The following is a 17,768-nucleotide window of genomic DNA, read 5'->3' as shown; positions in this document are numbered from 1 at the left end:
TTCATTCCATCCGCTGGCAGCCGCCAAAGTGCAGAAGCGGAGCGCATACATACTCACGGTTTCTTCGCCTTGGCATAAGTTGAATAGTTGGTCGTGTACGGACTGGTCAGCTGTGCTTTGTCCAAAAACCTCTCAAATGGCTGAAGAAATCCCAAATGGTGGCTGTTACCAGAGCGTCAGATTCCCAGAGGGGTTGTGCCCATTGCAATGCTAGTCCAGACAGCAGAGAGATGATAAACGCCACCCTGGCACGTTCCGTTGTGAAGAGGTGGGACTGTGCCTCCAGATACAGCGAGCATTGGAGTAGAAACCCGCTGCAGTCCTCAGCCATGCCTGAGAATGTCGCTGGTCGGGCCATGGGACTGGCAGAGGTAGCTGAAGAAGAAGTTGCAGCAGGTGCTGGGAGAAGGAGTGCTTGGAGAACAGCGTGCACGAGGTCGGGAGTGACTGCAGGTGACGTGCTCGTGGATGGTGCTGTGAGAGAGGATCGCACCGCGTTCACCAGGGAGGCAAACGGATCCGGGGTACGATCCTCGCCTGTGTTCGTGGAGCTCTGCATAGGGTCTGGTCTTCTGTCAGACACAGACGGGAACAAGAGGGTAAGTATTCAACAGGTAGTTTGTTCAGAGACAGAGGCACGAACACAGGAACAACACAGGTGAGTAGTTTGCAGATATGAGCATGTTGAGTATAGTCACTTAGCTGAATAATCACAGATTCCTTTCTCTTTTGCAGATGGAACGACGAGGGAAGACAAGACTTGACGAAGGAGTGGAAGCACAGAGACATCGGAGGAGAGGTAAGGAGTCCAGGTATGTATAAACAAAACCAGACACTGAAGTGAGGGAAGTGAGTGTTCTTATAGTGCTGGTGTGATGAGGTGCTGGTGCCGCTGATCAGTACTCTGGTGATTGTGAACGAGTGGGCGGAGCGTGGAGATCCGGTGACGATGGGAACTGACTCCGTGACAGTTATGTGCAGTAAACGAAATCGTGTGTCGATCTTCCCCCTTAATTCACACTGAAACACACAAAACTTGGAGGATTCATATTTAAACAGTCTTTTTGCGGTTGAATATTCACAGACACTATATCGCGATTAGAATAAAGAACTTAAGAATAAAAAAACGTACCATTCACAATCATCGGCTTGATCAAGTTGATCCTCGATCGAAATGAAATTGAAAGTGCTCTTCCTCTAAGGCAAATTCTTCCAGAATTATTCCTCACTGCGTCTCAAATTGATGTACATGAATCTGATTAAGCTTGATACATTTTTCCGAGCTGATGCGGGCGTTCACTTTCTGTTGAATGTTTTGCCTCAGAATTTGCGTCTGAATAGCGCACGCGGTCCGTGGCGTGGCGACATTAGTGGATAATGAGCTGACATTTTGTTTTTACAATGAGTGTATACAAATAAAACAAGACATTCCATAGTTTTCAATAATGTATAACTCTTATTTGTACGCCCAAAATTGCCAGAGTATTTTGTGTATTTTGAGTCTCTTTTGCTCTAATAAGAAAAAAACCGAGGTGGTATTGCCTGAGTAACCACCGACCTCTGAGTGTTAAGTACTGAGGAGCTAAAGCACTTAGAGCTTTATAAGTAATTAGAAAAATTTTATTGTATACCTTGGTTAAAGGGATAGTCACCCAAAAAAGAAAATTTTGTCATCATTTACTTACCCTCAAGTAGTTCCAAACCTGTATAAATTTCTTTGTTCTGCTGAATGCAAAATAAGATATTTGAAAGAATGTCAGTAACCAAACAGATCTTGCCCCCCATTTACTACCATAGTAGAAAAAATAAATACTATGGTAGTCAATGGGGGGCGAGATCAGTTGGTTACTGACAATGGTTACTGACATTCTTCCAAATATTTTCCTTTGTGTTCAGCAGAACAAAGACATTTATACAGGTTTGGAACAACATGAGGGTGAGTAAATGATGACAGAATTTTCATTTTTGGGTAAACTATCCCTTTAATAGGCAACCAATGCAGTGTTGACAGAACCGGGCTTGGTTCACATAAGAACTCTAGCTACTCCACCAACTGGAGTTTGTGTAATAAAATCCTGACTGGAAAACTTGAACATAGTTGTGAGGATACCACTTTTTGTAGTATTTTTGACATAAAGGGAGATTTGAGATCGATCTGTAATTAAATAATTCCTTTTTTTAGTGAGATGCTTAATAACAGCCAGCTTGAAAGTTTTTGGGATATATTCTAATGAAAATGAATTAAATACATGTTGACAAGCAGATCTACGACTTCCGGAAACATCTTTCAATAACTTGGTAGGTACAGGGTCTAACATGCATGTTGTTGATTTAGATGATTTAAGTTTAGACAGGTTTTTCCTCTACTATGGCAGAGAATGAATGGAATTGTTCCTCAGGGGTTCTATCAGGGGCATATGTGACAATATTAAATCTAAAGTATGATTACAAAAATAAGTGGGCCCTGACATGTTGTGCCTAACTCCAATAGAGTTTAGAATATCTATAAATGCCAATCCCAATGCATCTTTTTAATTATCTATGTGAATGTTAAAATCATCAACAATTAAGACTTTATCTGCATGTTAAAAAAGAGAATATTCACACGTTCTAAGTCATGTAAACATCTTTAAAATAATTGTACAGTACTTTTGCACAATATAATTCTAACATCTGTCGAGGAATTTTTTTGAGACATTGCAGAAGATTGAATTCTTATTTTCAAATAAAGATAACTTCCAAATGAAATTGCACACCTCAAATAGAATTTTTGTTTATTCATTCATGCAATTTTTCATTCATTCTTTCATTCTACATTTTCAGACCAGAGATGGAAGAATAAGTTCTGGGGGAAGTCAGTGGAAATAGTTTCAACCGGGATGGTTAATGTCACTCTACCAAAGTGAGTATAGTTCAACTAAACTCTCTGACGATAACATCTGCTTCTAGACATGAATGCAGAAATTAATGAACAATAGGACATGAGATGTGTAGCTAAGAATTTCATGTAATTTTTATTTTGCTCAAAGATTTATTAAAAGATGTTAAAAGTGTCCATCCAAGTTTTGAGTTGCAAACAAGCAAATACACTGTACGTACTGTATCCACCTTATTTTTCAACACGGAAGTAAGGTGTTTTCTGTGAATGTGCAGGACTTCCGATTTAATAGCCACTATATAATGAGGGAAATAACGAGAAGAATGTCAAAGTGCAGTAAACTGTAAAACTATTTGTGCTACAACCAGCATGTTTATAATTAAGACAATACATTCAAATAATATGGTAAGACATACCAGTTTGCAATATCAAGCAGAATAACAAGCTGTTTTGTATAGATAAAAATAACTGGAAGAGAATGACACCGATCCGGAAGCCAGACACATTAAATTTACAAATGACCACACCTGCTCTTTCCTGAAAAATAAGGTGGATAGAAGGTACATTCATTATTATGTACAAGATTCTCTAAATGAATGGACAAAGTAATTAAGTCAGTTTGTATCTGATGTATTTTCTGATTTGATCATGATCTTTCATCTTCAGCTACGGTGATCATTATGAGTGGAATAAAGTGGTCACTTGTATCCACAATGTATTCAGTCAGGACAGATGGCTTGAGCACTACGGTGATGTTGTCATTCGCAACCTCAACAGTGATGAGTGCACCTGCAAGATCACATTTGTCAAGGTGAGTGTAGGAGCCGAATTACAACGGGTACAATACATTATAATACATACCTATTTGTAGTTATAACTTTTAAGAGTACAATGCATTATAACACTAGATGATGCCTGCATTTATAATGCATCTTAAGGGTATTCTTAATGCATTATAATACAGGCATAATGCCTTATAAACAACCTTATAATGTGTTGTATCATCAGATAAAGTCTACATTCATTCACACCAGATAAACTCTACATTTATAATGCATCATAAGGTTATTAATAATAATAATTCCTTATAAACAACCTTATAAAGTATTATATCATCTCATGAAATGAGTCTTTTTTTAAACATCTAAAAAGCTTTATAATGTGGTCATAATATTTATTTGGTCTTTGTATGCATTACGTAAAGTAACAAAAGTTAAAGGGATAGTTCACCCAAAAATGAAAATTTGATGTTTATCTGCTTACTCCCAGTGTATCCAAGATGTAGGTGACTTTGTTTCTTCAGTAGAATACAAATGATGATTTTTAACTCCAACCGTTGCGGTCTGTCATTCATATAATGCATTGAAACGGTAACACCATCTATAAGAATTAAAAAAAACATGCACAAACAAATCCAAATTAAACCCTGCGGCTCGTGACGACACATTGATGTCCTAAGACAAGATGGGTTTGTGCGAGAAACCGAACAGTATTTATATAATTTTTTACCTCTAATACACCACTATGTCCAACTGTCTTGCGCATCCGGTTGGTGAGGTCTGAACGCGCTCTGACAGCGGAAGTGATGTCTTAAATTAAAATAGGCAATTTACTATGTTCAGATATGTTAGGTGTAAATTAGAAATGTAAATAAGTATGTGTGTTAAATAAATAAATGAATATATAATAGTGTGTGTGTTGTGTGTTCCTCGTTTATTGTCAAGTGTTCATGAGATGGATTGCCTGAGGGAAGAAACTGTTCCTGTGTCTGGTCATTCTGGTGCTCAGGGCTCTGTAGCGTCGACCAGATGGCAACAGTTCAAAGAGGGAGTGTGCTAGATGTGAGGGGTCCAGAGTGATTTTGCCAGCCCTTTTGCGCACTCTGGATAAGTACAGATCTTGGAGAGTGGGGGAGGGTTGTACCAATGATTCACTCAGCAGTCCGGACTATCTGACGTAGTCTTCTGAGGTCAGAATTGGTAGCTGAGCTGAACCAGACGGTAATTGAAGTGCATAGGACGGATTCAGTGATGGCAGAGTAGAACTGTTTCAGCAGTTCCTGTGGCAGGTTGCACTTCCTCAGTTGGCGGAGGAAGTACAGCCTCTGTTGGGCCTTTTTCACAATGGAGTCTATGTGAATGTCCCACTTCAGGTCCTGGGAGATTGTGGTGCCCAGGAACCTGAATGACTCCACTGTTTTTACAGTGCTGTTCATGATGGTGAGTGGGGGGAGACCAGGCCTCACTAGCTGCTGCCTGTCTGTCAGGAAGCTGGTGATCCACTGACAGACAGAGGTGGGCACTGAGAGCTGAGTTAGTTTGGGCAGGAGGAGGTTTAGGATGATGGTGTTAAAAGCCGAGCTGAAGTCCACAAACAGGATCCTTACATAAGTCCCTGATTTATCCAGATACTGTAGGATGAAGTGCAGACCCATATTGACTACATCATTCACAGACCTGTTTGCTCGGTAAGCAAACTGCAGGGGGTCCAGTAAGGGTCCGGTGATGTCCTTCAGATAAGCCAGAAAAAGTTTTTCAAATGATTTCATGACGACAGACGTTAGCGCCACAGGTCTGTAGTCGTTAAGTCCTGTTATCTTGGGTTTCTTTGGAACGGGGATGATGGTGGAGCCTTTAAAGCAGGAAGGGACCTCACACAACTCCAGCGATCTGCTGAAGATCTGTGAAAAGATGGGGGCCAGCTGATCAGCACAGGTTTTCAGACAGGCTGGTGTCACACCATCTGGGCCTGGTGCTTTTTTTCTTTTGTTCTTTCTGAAGACCTGGCACACGTCATCTTCACTGATCTGAAGTGGAGGAGTGGGGGAGACGGGGGTTACAGGAGGTGTGAATGGTGTTTTTTCAAACCTGCAATAGAACTCATTCAGTTTGTCTGCCAGTTGTTGATTCACCACAGTGCTGGGGGATGGTGTCTTGTAGTTGGTGATGTCTTTCAGACCTTTCCACACTGATGAAGAGTCACTGGAATAGAATTGGTTCCTTAATTTTTCAGAATAATTCCTCTTTGCCACTTTGATCTCCTTTTCTAGTGTGTATTTGGCCTGTTTATACAAGACTCTGTCCCCATTCCTGTAAGAATCTTCTTTGGCCTGACGGAGCTGTCTGAGTTTTGTAGTGAACCACGGTTTGTCATTGTTGTAAGTTAGATGAGTCCTGGTAAGAACGCACATATCTTCACAGAAACTGATATATGAAGTTACAGTCTCTGGGAGCTCATCCAGATCGGTGGCAGCAGCTTCAAAAACACTCCAATCAGTCCATTCGAAACAGGCTTGTAAAGCACGCTCTGTTTCGGTGGTCCATCTCTTTACAGTCTTTGCTACAGGTTTAGCAGATTTAAGTTTCTGCCTGTAGGTTGGTATAAGATGAACCAGGCAGTGATAAGAGAGCTCCAAAGCTGCCCGTGGGATAGAGTGATATGCATTCCTTGTTGCTGTGTAACAATGGTCCAGTATATTACTTTCTCCGGTGGGACATGTAACATGCTGTCTGTATTTTGGCAGTTCACTGGAGAGATTTGCTTTGTTAAAAAAAACCCCAAGAATGATTAATTTACAGATCAATTACAAATGCATACTTAGATTCTGAGATCGGTCAGAGCTGGAATCATTTAGTCTGACTTTTATGCTGCATTGCGTCTATACACAGAATTTTTAGCAGGCACAAAGCTGCCTTAACTCAGATATATAAAGACACCTTCACAGTACTCTTTGTGTGATGTTGCTTTAAGAAAAATGAAATTTATCCCATAATTTACTCACCCTTAAGCCTTCAGCCGAACACATTTGGAGTTATATTAAATAATATCCTCATTGAATAGTGTCCGAGTTTTTGAAGCTCCAAAAAAACACATCAATCTATCATAAAAGTAATCCATGCGACTCTAGTGGATTAATAAATGCCTTCTGAAATGAAGTTATGGGTTTTTATAAGAAAAATATCCATATTTAAAACTTTATAAACTATTACCACTGGCTTCCGGCAACGGCTGTATGTGCATTAACAAGAGTCGAGTTCTGACGGAAGTATGACCTCTGACGTCACGTATGACGAAGCTGTAGCATAAGCTTAGATAAATTGATAAACGAAAAAAGCAAAAGCACAGAGGACAGAGCAAAACAAAACAGTGGTCACAAATTAGAAGTCTAAAATGAGAAGTTTTAAAGAAAAATGTTGGACAATTTCAATATAAGAGGAGCTACGTCATACGTTGTGTAAGAGGTCACCCTTCCACCAGAACTCAACTTGCGTATGGCCATTACCAGAAGCCAGTGATTACAGATTATAAAGTTTTAAATATGAACATGTTTCTCATAAAAACCCAGTACTTCGCTTCAGAAGCCATTTATTAACCCATTGGAGCCATATGGATTACTTTTATGATGGATGGGTGCTCTTTTTGGAGCTTAAAACTCGGGCACCATTCAATCCCATCATAATGCCATAAAGGAAGAGTCAGGATATTATTTAATATAACTCAGATTGTGTTTGGCTGAAAGAAGTCATATGCACCTAGTATGGCTTAAGGGTGTGTAAATTATGGGATAATTTTTATTTTTGGGTGAACTGTTCCTTTAAGAGTGTGTCAGTATTAGAGGTGCACCGATACTAAATTTCTCTGCCGATACCGATAGCCGATTATTCAGAATGATATCGGCCGATGCCGATACCGATAGTTTGGTTTTTTTTAAGGAAAAAAAATCTCTCCCAAATAATGTTGCAAACTATACAGGGAACCCTCTCATTCGGTACACTACAATATTAGAGGTTACAATTAACAACAGAAGTTTTATATTCAGCTGCTGTTTATTTTCAGATATAATTTTACTCAAATAAAAACTGAAATGTTTGTATAAAACTTAGTTTTAAAAAAGGTAGTTTTCATAAGCACTTGTTGTCTTCATGGCAAATTTACACAAACATAATTAACAATAAAAATAAGCTCCTCTCTAGTGTTTTTATATATATATATAGCTAAGGAACTGTGAACATTGGAAAAATTTGACATGATGTGACATATTGTTCACAAGCTGTTTTATTGATGTCTTTCCGCGGTTGAAACACAAATAAAGTGATTACATGAGACGTGATACATTCTGGTAAGTTGTACTAGGCTATATCTTTCAACATACCTTTGATATTCATGCTTTCATGTTTCATGTTTTTTGAGATATAACTTGTATTGAAGAGGAAGAAAAGACTCGCGCTCCGAGCTGCCCCCTGAACTGAGGCATTACAGCGATCTGACACGTCACATTTAAGAGCGTTTTAACGCCATTTATTGTTTGAATTTCATGATAAAATGGACAGAATTTGAAAACTGAAACTTTTATTCTTATCAGAAGTAACAAAGCACAAATAATATTTGATGTAGCAAAAAATAAAAATAAAAACGCAGACCCGGCAACCCTGGCTTGAAATATGGGTGATTCATAGGGTCAAAAAGAGCCTGCTTTAGCGTCACTATTTTTAAACTGTTAATGCGTTAAAATTCAACACAAAAGCTGGTTTGCCAACCGCCAAGAAGAAGAAGAAATTCAACACGAGTGATTTTCTTCACACACAGTATGTATGAGTTGCAGTCTGACAAGTTTTTCTGCACCCTTTTGATTGACAGGATATAATCGGACCTGACCATCTGCAGTTTTTAAACAATCGGTCGATGGCCGATAGTGATGATAATAGCTTTTATCGGCCGATACCGATTGTTAGCCGATACATCGGTGCATCTCTACTTTTTACCATGTAGTGAGGTGCCATGTGTGGTTTTATCTGTGGTGATCTAATTAGAGTACTTTTTAATTTAAATATGAATAGAGTTTAATAATATTCAAATTTCACCCTTTAAAAACGAGGTTGTTAAAAGTTTTGATATTTTTAGATTAAATTTACATCTGTGTCCTATCTCAAGCTACTCTACTGTCAGCTAAAGCTTTTGTCAAATGTCATGTTTTCAAGAAAAGAAACCAGCCCCCAGATGTGCCCACAACATCGAATCTGGCCCCCTTTTAGAAAAGTTTGGACACCACCGGTCTATAGGTTTGCGCATTTGAATGTGTATGTGCGCAGATGCTTGGTCTTTTTTACAATGTGATATTGTCAAATTACATGTCTGGTCCGCATAATACAGAAAAATTAGTCGTGTCCGCGAATCTACGCGAACTGGAATAATTTTGATAATGTTTTATCTATACATAGGGAAAGAAAAGGGAAGGAGGCCTTCGCAGGGGATAGTTAAGTTGACACTTCAGGGCTGCGTTTTCGTTGTGTCTAGACGTAGGTCCTTCATCTCAACTGGATATGGCCTGGATCTGGCAGACTACGGCAAACCTCAGGATAAACAGACAGAGACTAATATTAGCGTAGACACCATTCTTTTTATGATGTAGCAAGTACATCAGGTGTTATGGGAAGTGTCCCCGGTTCCGGCTGACCTAATTTATGCAGCCTAACAGTTTACATGATTTGAATTATAGAAGTAGATAATGTGTATGCCAGGTTAAAGTCTAAAGTCAAGTTTTTAGTCTAGAATTAAACTGACAGAGTGTGTCTGCTTCCCGAACAATGCTAGGAAGACTGTTCCAAAGTTTAGGTGCTAAAAAGGAAAAGGATCTACCACCTGCGTTGATTTCGATATTCTAGGTATTATCCCCTAGCCTGAATTCTGAGATCGAAATAGACGTGAAGGACTATAATGCATTAAGAGCTCGCTCAGGTACTGGGGAGCTAAACCATTTAGTGCTTTGTAAATAATTAGCAAGATTTTAAAATCTATATGATGTTTAATAGGGAGCCAATGCAGTGTTGACAGAACCAAGCTAATATGGTCATACTTCCTGGTTCTAGCTGCTGCATTTTGGACCAGCTGTAGTTTGTTTATCAGATGAGCAGGGCAACCACCCAGTAGGGCCTTACAGTAATCTAGAGCATATGAGTAGTTATACCCTGCACCCCCTGTCAAAAATGATGGATCGTGACCTTTGACCTTTCTGACCCCCGTGACCTCTGGGGCCACCCACGTCGTTCCCCTCCCCCACGGGCCACCCACGAAGTTTCCCCATCCCCCTCCCATGGTTGACCGTAGTATCACCCCAATGACCTTCGGCATTGTTGGTGATCCTCCGGGGACCGAAATGACCTTTGACCGCATATTTTGAATAGCGATGTTGCCCTGTGAACCTCTGGACGTCTTCTGGGTGATCAAATGGCAGACGGATGATTTTAAGGTTTGAGGGTCATTTTTTAACTCTGACACGCCATATTTGAGGGTGCGATGTGATGGCATCCGCATTTCGGCTGGCTAGTGGTCATTTTATGATGCTCTCATCTCTCTGTCTGTGCAGACGAGATGTAATAAGAGACTAGAAACAGTCGGAACAAAAGAATAAACACAAATCATTCTGTTCTTTTAAGGAAGTTGGTGATAAAATTATGATACACAGAATTACAAACAGTTACTAAATTTACTGAGAACATTTAATTATAGTTTTAGCTAAATAAAAAATAAAAAAACAATAAAGCCAGGAAAAGATTTCCTAGTGCAATGATGTTCAAATGAAATTGGTTTAAAAATGCTTATGAAATATAAAACACAGAAAATGAGGTTCATCAAGTAGATGAATATTCATTTTAACTTTGTGAAAGCATAAGAGGTTTTTGTGGATATGTCCAGACATGTTTTGTGGAGGCCTTCCATAGACATGACTATTTTTCTATCACTTATCCCTAAACTCCTACATCACAGTAATTCAAACAGCTGATTAGTATAATTTAAAAAAAAGTTGTTTTGCACATGGGATAGATTTTGTTTCAATTCAAAAAGTTAATTGAAAAACATTCACTTCTTTTTAAAAGTTTATAAATAAAATGTATAAAATTAAGTGTGCTTCTAAAACAGTATTAAACATTTCTTTATAAAACAACACATATTTTTCAGAGAGCAGGGGGAAAAAGCACTCCTTACTTTTTTGATGTCCTTAACATGAATAGCAGAATGCAATGAAGTCTAAAAATCTCTCTCCAAGTAAGTTCATGCATCCGTGCTGTGAAAACTGAGACAGAGGGGGTGGATGAAACATTGTTTTGTCCGTGCTAACTTTTATTTCAAAGCATACATTTAAAAGTTTAAATCACATCTTTTAAAAAGTCTTAAGTCAAATCTTTCTAGAAGACTGATTATCTGACTTAAAACCTAAAGTATCATTTTTATTTATCAGTGTATGTGTAAAATGTTGGGGTCTCACACATTGTGTAACATTTTCAATAATTCCTTAAGAAAAGTCACCACGCATTTTCAGAAAGAGAGCCTGTGACGTCTCAGGCTGGTTCTGTAAAAGGAACTTATCTCTATTTTAAATGAAATGAATCTAAATAAAGGTGTAACATCAAACATGATGCTAAAAAATATTTAAACAAATTAAACATAGTTTAGTTTTAGCTAAATAAATAAATGAATAATTATAAATATGATAATACCTTACATTTTCAGAGAGCTGAAGAAGTAGTTGTTGATAAAAAGCAAATAGATCCTCCTAGGAATAAACTCTAGTGTGAATGAGAGATGGGAGGGTGGAGTCAGACAGTTGAGCTTCTGTCACAGCATATGTTAAGACCACTAACTCCTTTCCAGAGTGAATGTTTCTGTATCAAATTTATTCAAAGCACAATCTTAAATATGATCTTTTAAAATTACAAGGTTGTTTAAATCCATTCTTTAAAGTTTTAATTAAAATCAAATATTCTTCTTGGAAGTCTACTGTATCGGGATAATATCTGATGCCTTACGGGGGAAATGATTTTGCCTGAATTTAACCTAAAGTATTATATATATATATGTATGTATATACAGTGGGTACGGAAAGTATTCAGACCCCCTTAAATTTTTCACTCTTTGTTATATTGCAGCCATTTGCTAAAATCATTTAAGTTCATTTTTTTTCCTCATTAATGTACACACAGCACCCCATATTGACAGAAAAACACAGAATTGTTGACATTTTTGCAGATTTATTAAAAAAGAAAAACTGAAATATTACATAGTCCTAAGTATTCAGACCCTTTGCTCAGTATTTAGTAGAAGCACCCTTTTGATCTAATACAGCCATGAGTCTTTTTGGGAAAGTTTTTCACACCTGGTTTTGGGGATCCTCTGCCATTCCTCCTTGCAGATCCTCTCCAGTTCTGTCAGGTTGGATGGTAAACGTTGGTGGACAGCCATTTTTAGGTCTCTCCAGAGATGCTCAATTGAGTTTAAGTCAGGGCTCTGGCTGGGCCATTCAAGAACAGTCACGGAGTTGTTGTGAAGCCACTCCTTCGTTATTTTAGCTGTGTGCTTAGGGTCATTGTCTTGTTGGAGGGTAAACCTTCGGCCCAGTCTGAGGTCCTGAGCACTCTGGAGAAGGTTTTCGTCCAGGATATCCCTGTACTTGGCCGCATTCATCTTTCCCTCGATTGCAACCAGTCGTCCTGTCCCTGCAGCTGAAAAACACCCCCACAGCATAATGCTGCCACCACCATGCTTCACTGTTGGGACTGTATTGGACAGGTGATTAGCAGTGCCTGGTTTTCTCCACACATACTGCTTAGAATTAAGGCCAAAAAGTTCTATCTTGGTCTCATCAGACCAGAGAATCTTATTTCTCACCAACTTGGAGTCCTCCATGCGGGCTTTCATGTGTCTTGCACTGAGGAGAGGCTTCCGTCGGGCCACTCTGCCATAAAGCCCCGACTGGTGGAGGGCTGCAGTGATGGTTGACTTTCTACAACTTTCTCCCATCTCCCGACTGCATCTCTGGAGCTCAGCCACAGTGATCTTTGGGTTCTTCTTTACCTCTCTCACCAAGGCTCTTCTCCCCCGATAGCTCAGTTTGGCCGGACGGCCAGCTCTAGGAAGGGTTCTGGTCGTCCCAAATGTCTTCCATTTAAGGATTATGGGGGCCACTGTGCTCTTAGGAACCTTAAGTGCAGCAGAAATTTTTTGTAAACTTGGCCAGATCTGTGCCTTGCCACAATTCTGTCTCTGAGCTCTTCAGGCAGTTCCTTTGACCTCATGATTCTTATTTGCTCTGACATGCACTGTGAGCTGTAAGGTCTTAGATAGACAGGTGTGTGGCTTTCCTAATCAAGTCCAATCAGTATAATCAAACACAGCTGGACTCAAATGAAGGTGTAGAACCATCTCAAGGATGATCAGAAGAAATGGACAGCACCTGAGTGAAATATATGAGTGTCACAGCAAAGGGTCTGAAGACTTAGGACCATGTGATATTTCAGTTTTTCTTTTTTAATAAATCTGCAAAAATGTCAACAATTCTGTGTTTTTTTTTGTCAATATGGGGTGCTGTGTGTACATTAATGAGGGAAAAAAAATGAACTTAAATGATTTTAGCAAATGTCTGCAATATAACAAAGAGTGAAAAATTTAAGGGGGTCTGAATACTTTCCGTACCCACTGTAAGTATTCCATGTTTCAAAGTTTAAAGCAAAAACTTGTACTTAGCCATCTCAGATCTCAATAATACAAAAAAGATTCAAGCAACATTTTTGCCCATGAGACACACAATGTTTTAAGAAATCTGTATGTTTTAAAATAAACTGCAAATATTTAATTTGATTTTTTTTTTTTTTTTTTTTTTAATCCAAAAGTGAAGGTGTCTGTGTGTTTGAAGCCTCACAACTCGCACGAAACTCAGAACGAGGGCTCAACATTGCTCTTGTTTAGTTTAAGTTGTATCTTTAAGAAAATCACACGTTTTCAGAGAGAGAGAGAGAGAGAGAGAGAGAGAGAGAGAGATCAGATGTTCCTCTGTGTTGCCCCCATGAAAAAAAAAAATGTATCTTGAGTGAATATTTAATTTTACTCATCTTATTTCAAAGCATGATATTACTTTAAACTTCAAATAAAAAAGTGGTCATATGTTGTCATACTATTTTGCTGTGCCTGAACTCTGCATCTGACATTCTGTACTATCTATGATCTAGAATGGCACAAGTTGGCATTTGTCACTGTGGAAACATACCCTTCACTGAAAATATACAAAAATATATAATATCGGTTTATCTAATCAAAAATATATGTACAATTTTTTAAAAATGTCTGTGTGTCACACTGATGACACTAACAGGAAGGATGCCCTTTGACCCCCCAATGATTTAAAGTGACCCTACAAACAACATTTTTCAACTGAGTGGATCCACACATGCCAGGGTCTTTCAGAAGATGCGACTCCACAGGGTCAGTCGGTCACCTGAGATTGTTTAATTACCCTTAAAAACCAAAGATTAGGCCAAATCCATACCAAGCATGTCCGCATCAGACCCTGCGGTAGAAAATGTCCTTGCCGTTAAAACCTAGTATATCTGTTAAATATGTTTCCTTGTGTTTTAAAAACCACACATTTAAACTTTAAACTTTTAGTTGGCGCATGTCTCATAGATCTATATGATTTTACTTTTCTTATTTCTATAAAGTTTCAATTCCTAGTAAATATAAAACAAAAGAATAATGCCAAAATATTTTTTGCTGCAATGTTTTTAACAATTAGATATTACACAGTTCCTCACACAATGAAACCATTAAGGATAGCCAAAAGGCTCATGACAATGCGTGAAAACACTACATATGTAAGATAGTTTTACCAAAAATCAAATACTCTGTTACATTTTTAAAGATAATCTTGCTTTAAAGTATGAATAAAAAGTTAAAAGCAAACATATATTCATACCCGTTTGTTCTGACACAATGCCATTCATTGTTTTATAATATGTGCTTTTATTATTTCTACAAGGGTTCATACTACTATTATCAGCCTAATAAATGTAAAGTTAATACATGATGAAACAAGAATATCAGGCAACCAAATACTTTTGACACAATGTTTTTAAGAATTTTTTTGTTTGTTTGTTTGTTTGTTTTTTAAATACGACTAAACCACATTATTTTTTCTTTTGACAGACTATTAGACAAAAATCATTTTCCCATGGTGTTGAAATAGGACTTATTTAAAAGTTTCAGACATGCTACAATCATGTGATACAAGGATCTGGCTGAAGCTTCATAATAAACAAAGAAAAGAATAGGTAATTTTCACTTGTGAACATGTATTATACACACTTTCAACATGTATTATACGATATTTGTACATTAGTACCCATTATTCACACCATTTGAAAGGTTTCAGTAAAGCTTTGAAAGCTGAAAGCTATGATTTCATTCAGTTTGAGGAGGGTAATCAAAGTTACACACTGTAGTAAAGCTATAGATACATCTCAAACATGATCTTTGTACAAATTATGTGAGCACAATAAATTCTCACATCTAAATTCAAGAGGCCTAGTAACTAAGAAAGCAGTGACATCATGTAAGAAAAATGTTATACTGCATACAGAAGTTCACTCTTGATCTGTTATGATAGGCATTTTTACCCCTCTTCATTAGTCTTAGTCACATTATAAAGACTATTATAAAGACTAAGATCACTGGTAGCATTTTTATTTGTCGGTCTGTATATGTTTTTAGCCGAATACTCCTCTCTGGTTGCTTTCAGTGTAGGTTTTTGCAAATCATCACATGTGTGATGAACACAGACCATTCATTTAAGCATCTTTTTGGATGTATGACTGAACTTTTGACAAAACCAATTGTTTAATGAATCATTTCTTTCAACATCACAGCATGACGTTAAAGAATGTGTATTATAGTATACAGTTTTGTTAGAGTCTATACCACGCTGTTGTAATGCAAGCTCATTTTGAGAACTATAACATTGCATACCCTTTTAAAGAAGAAATTCAAACAATCATTATACATGTATTTATACGTACACAATTTTACTATGTGTGTACGACATATAAGATACATTTAGCTATAATGTAAACATATTACAGAAATCCTCTCTTCTGATCTATTGCAAAAGATTGTAATTTGTAAATTACATTTCTTTCCACTAGCAGATGACACTGTTTACAATTTTCATTAGTTTGTATGTTTGTACAGTTTTAGATAAAGACTGCTCTCTGAGTTTGGTCAAACATGCAGCTACTCGCAGGACATAATGAAAACATTAACAAATGATACTCCTACTACATGAGTGTTTAAACTAAAAGTGTGATGTTCTTTTAGGCCATCTTTCTGGTCTGTCTATGAAGCGGTCACAAGACACATAATGCAGTGTTTTTTTGTTTTTTTTTGGTGTCTGTCCTTTAGAACTGATCCAGAAAACAGATGTTGTGTTCTATGTCTATATAATTTCTTATTCTTTTGATGAAAACATGTGATAGGCAGTTTTTGTCCTCATCAGAATACTAAAATGTTTTAACATATTGTAAATGTCAATAGTTACAACTAGCAAATGCAAGTGAACTGTTTTTACAGAGATAATTTATATTTTATATGTGAAACAATCTCAGTCTCAGTCAGTTGGATTCTAGTTTCTATTGAACATTGTTATTGTACCGCATGTTTAACAGTGCTAGGGTTTTTGGACTCATCAAACTTCACACAAGTCACAAGGTCTTCCCCAGTGGTCATCTGACTCTGAAACCAGACCGAATATATAGATGTAACAGTTTGGAGACATTTGTGTTTTCTTTGATTTGTTTGCACTTTTCCTGAAACACACTGCTTTTGAAATTGTTTACCAATTTTTAATATCAACATTTTCAATGTATTGCTGTGTGATTGTAATATTTGTGTGTGTGTGTGTGTGTGTGTGTGTGTGTGTGTGTGTGTGTGTCTGCTTTCCTTACACTTTGCAAAACAACTTTGAAAAAAAAACTGTTTCCTTGAATATGCTGTAATGTTAGTGAACTTTAGGTATTCTCGGCATCTCTTTATTCGTAGCATTTGCTTGATTTAATAAAATATTAGTTTAAATCATCGTCTTCACTTGAGATCTTTACATTATTTTATTATACTATCCTAGTTTTTAAATAGCGCTGAAATAGATTTTTGGGGCGATATGTGGATATTGAATATAGCACAAGGAACTCTGAAATATTTTATCTTGTAAAACATTTAAAATGACTTCAAACGCTATATAGACGTTTACCCTCCAGGGGTTAGAGGTTACACAGCGGGTGTTCACATTCTCTCCAGTTAAAACCTACATGCCCTACCTACTGAATAAGCTTTAGGGAACAGTCTGCAAAGCTACAATGGCTACTCCACAAGCTCCTGAACCTTCTGTTGAAAGTTATGTTAAAACGGAAGAAAATCTTCCTTACGCATGGCAGAAAAAACACAGGATTCGTTTGACCAAGTTTCTTCATGAAGATGAAAATTTTGTGAAACAGGAATTTCTGATGGCCGATGTTTATGTGGGCGGCTTTGTTTTTAACAAAGCATCACGTACGGTTAAACTCTACGCTATGGAATTTTTTTAAGAAGAATTTACATCACAGACACCTTGTGTGCTTTTGCCCGCCAAGGACTGGTCATTTTTCTACAATCGTATCTGGAGAGATCTGAATGGGATTGCTGGTAAAAGCTTTTACATGATCAAGTGGGATGGAGTGACCCCAAACGTGCGGTACAAGGTGATAAAGCCCGGTGATAACGTAACCATACTGTATCAACCTGTTGGAACATGTCACTTCATGACCAAAACCTCATTAAGTTGATGAAACCCCGTGAGGAATGCGAAATGGACTTTTCGTCTCAATCTGACGACGAATGGGACCCCGATTGGCCAATTCCAGAGGACGACCCCTTCGAATGCTGTAGGTCTACAAAGAGTCTATATTTTGAGTGGAGCGATGTACCTGTCTATTGTTAAAAAGACGGTACGTAACGTACCGTCTTTTTAACAATAGACAAGTTGTTTAATTTGAGCTGAATTCATTTTAAGTACTGCTGAATGATCAACCAGTCA

The 17,768-nt window shown here is 37.8% G+C and overlaps 1 protein-coding gene across 10 annotated transcripts in view; it reads left to right on the top strand.

The window, feature by feature from the left end:
- LOC127501072 (oxysterol-binding protein-related protein 7-like) overlaps nucleotides 1–17,768 on the top strand; it is a 198,859-nt gene that overhangs the window by 131,327 nt on the left and 49,764 nt on the right. For all 10 annotated transcript variants that reach the window (XM_051872834.1, XM_051872837.1, XM_051872835.1 and 7 more), the window contains 2 exons: nucleotides 2,824–2,902; nucleotides 3,545–3,689. In XM_051872834.1, coding sequence (XP_051728794.1) covers nucleotides 2,824–2,902; nucleotides 3,545–3,689 — 224 coding nt within the window. The remainder of the gene's footprint in view (nucleotides 1–2,823; nucleotides 2,903–3,544; nucleotides 3,690–17,768) is intronic.

The sequence above is a fragment of the Ctenopharyngodon idella genome, chromosome 19 (genome assembly GCF_019924925.1).
Source record: "Ctenopharyngodon idella isolate HZGC_01 chromosome 19, HZGC01, whole genome shotgun sequence".
NCBI lineage: Eukaryota > Metazoa > Chordata > Actinopteri > Cypriniformes > Xenocyprididae > Ctenopharyngodon > Ctenopharyngodon idella.
This window is presented reverse-complemented; position numbering and strand designations above follow the sequence as displayed.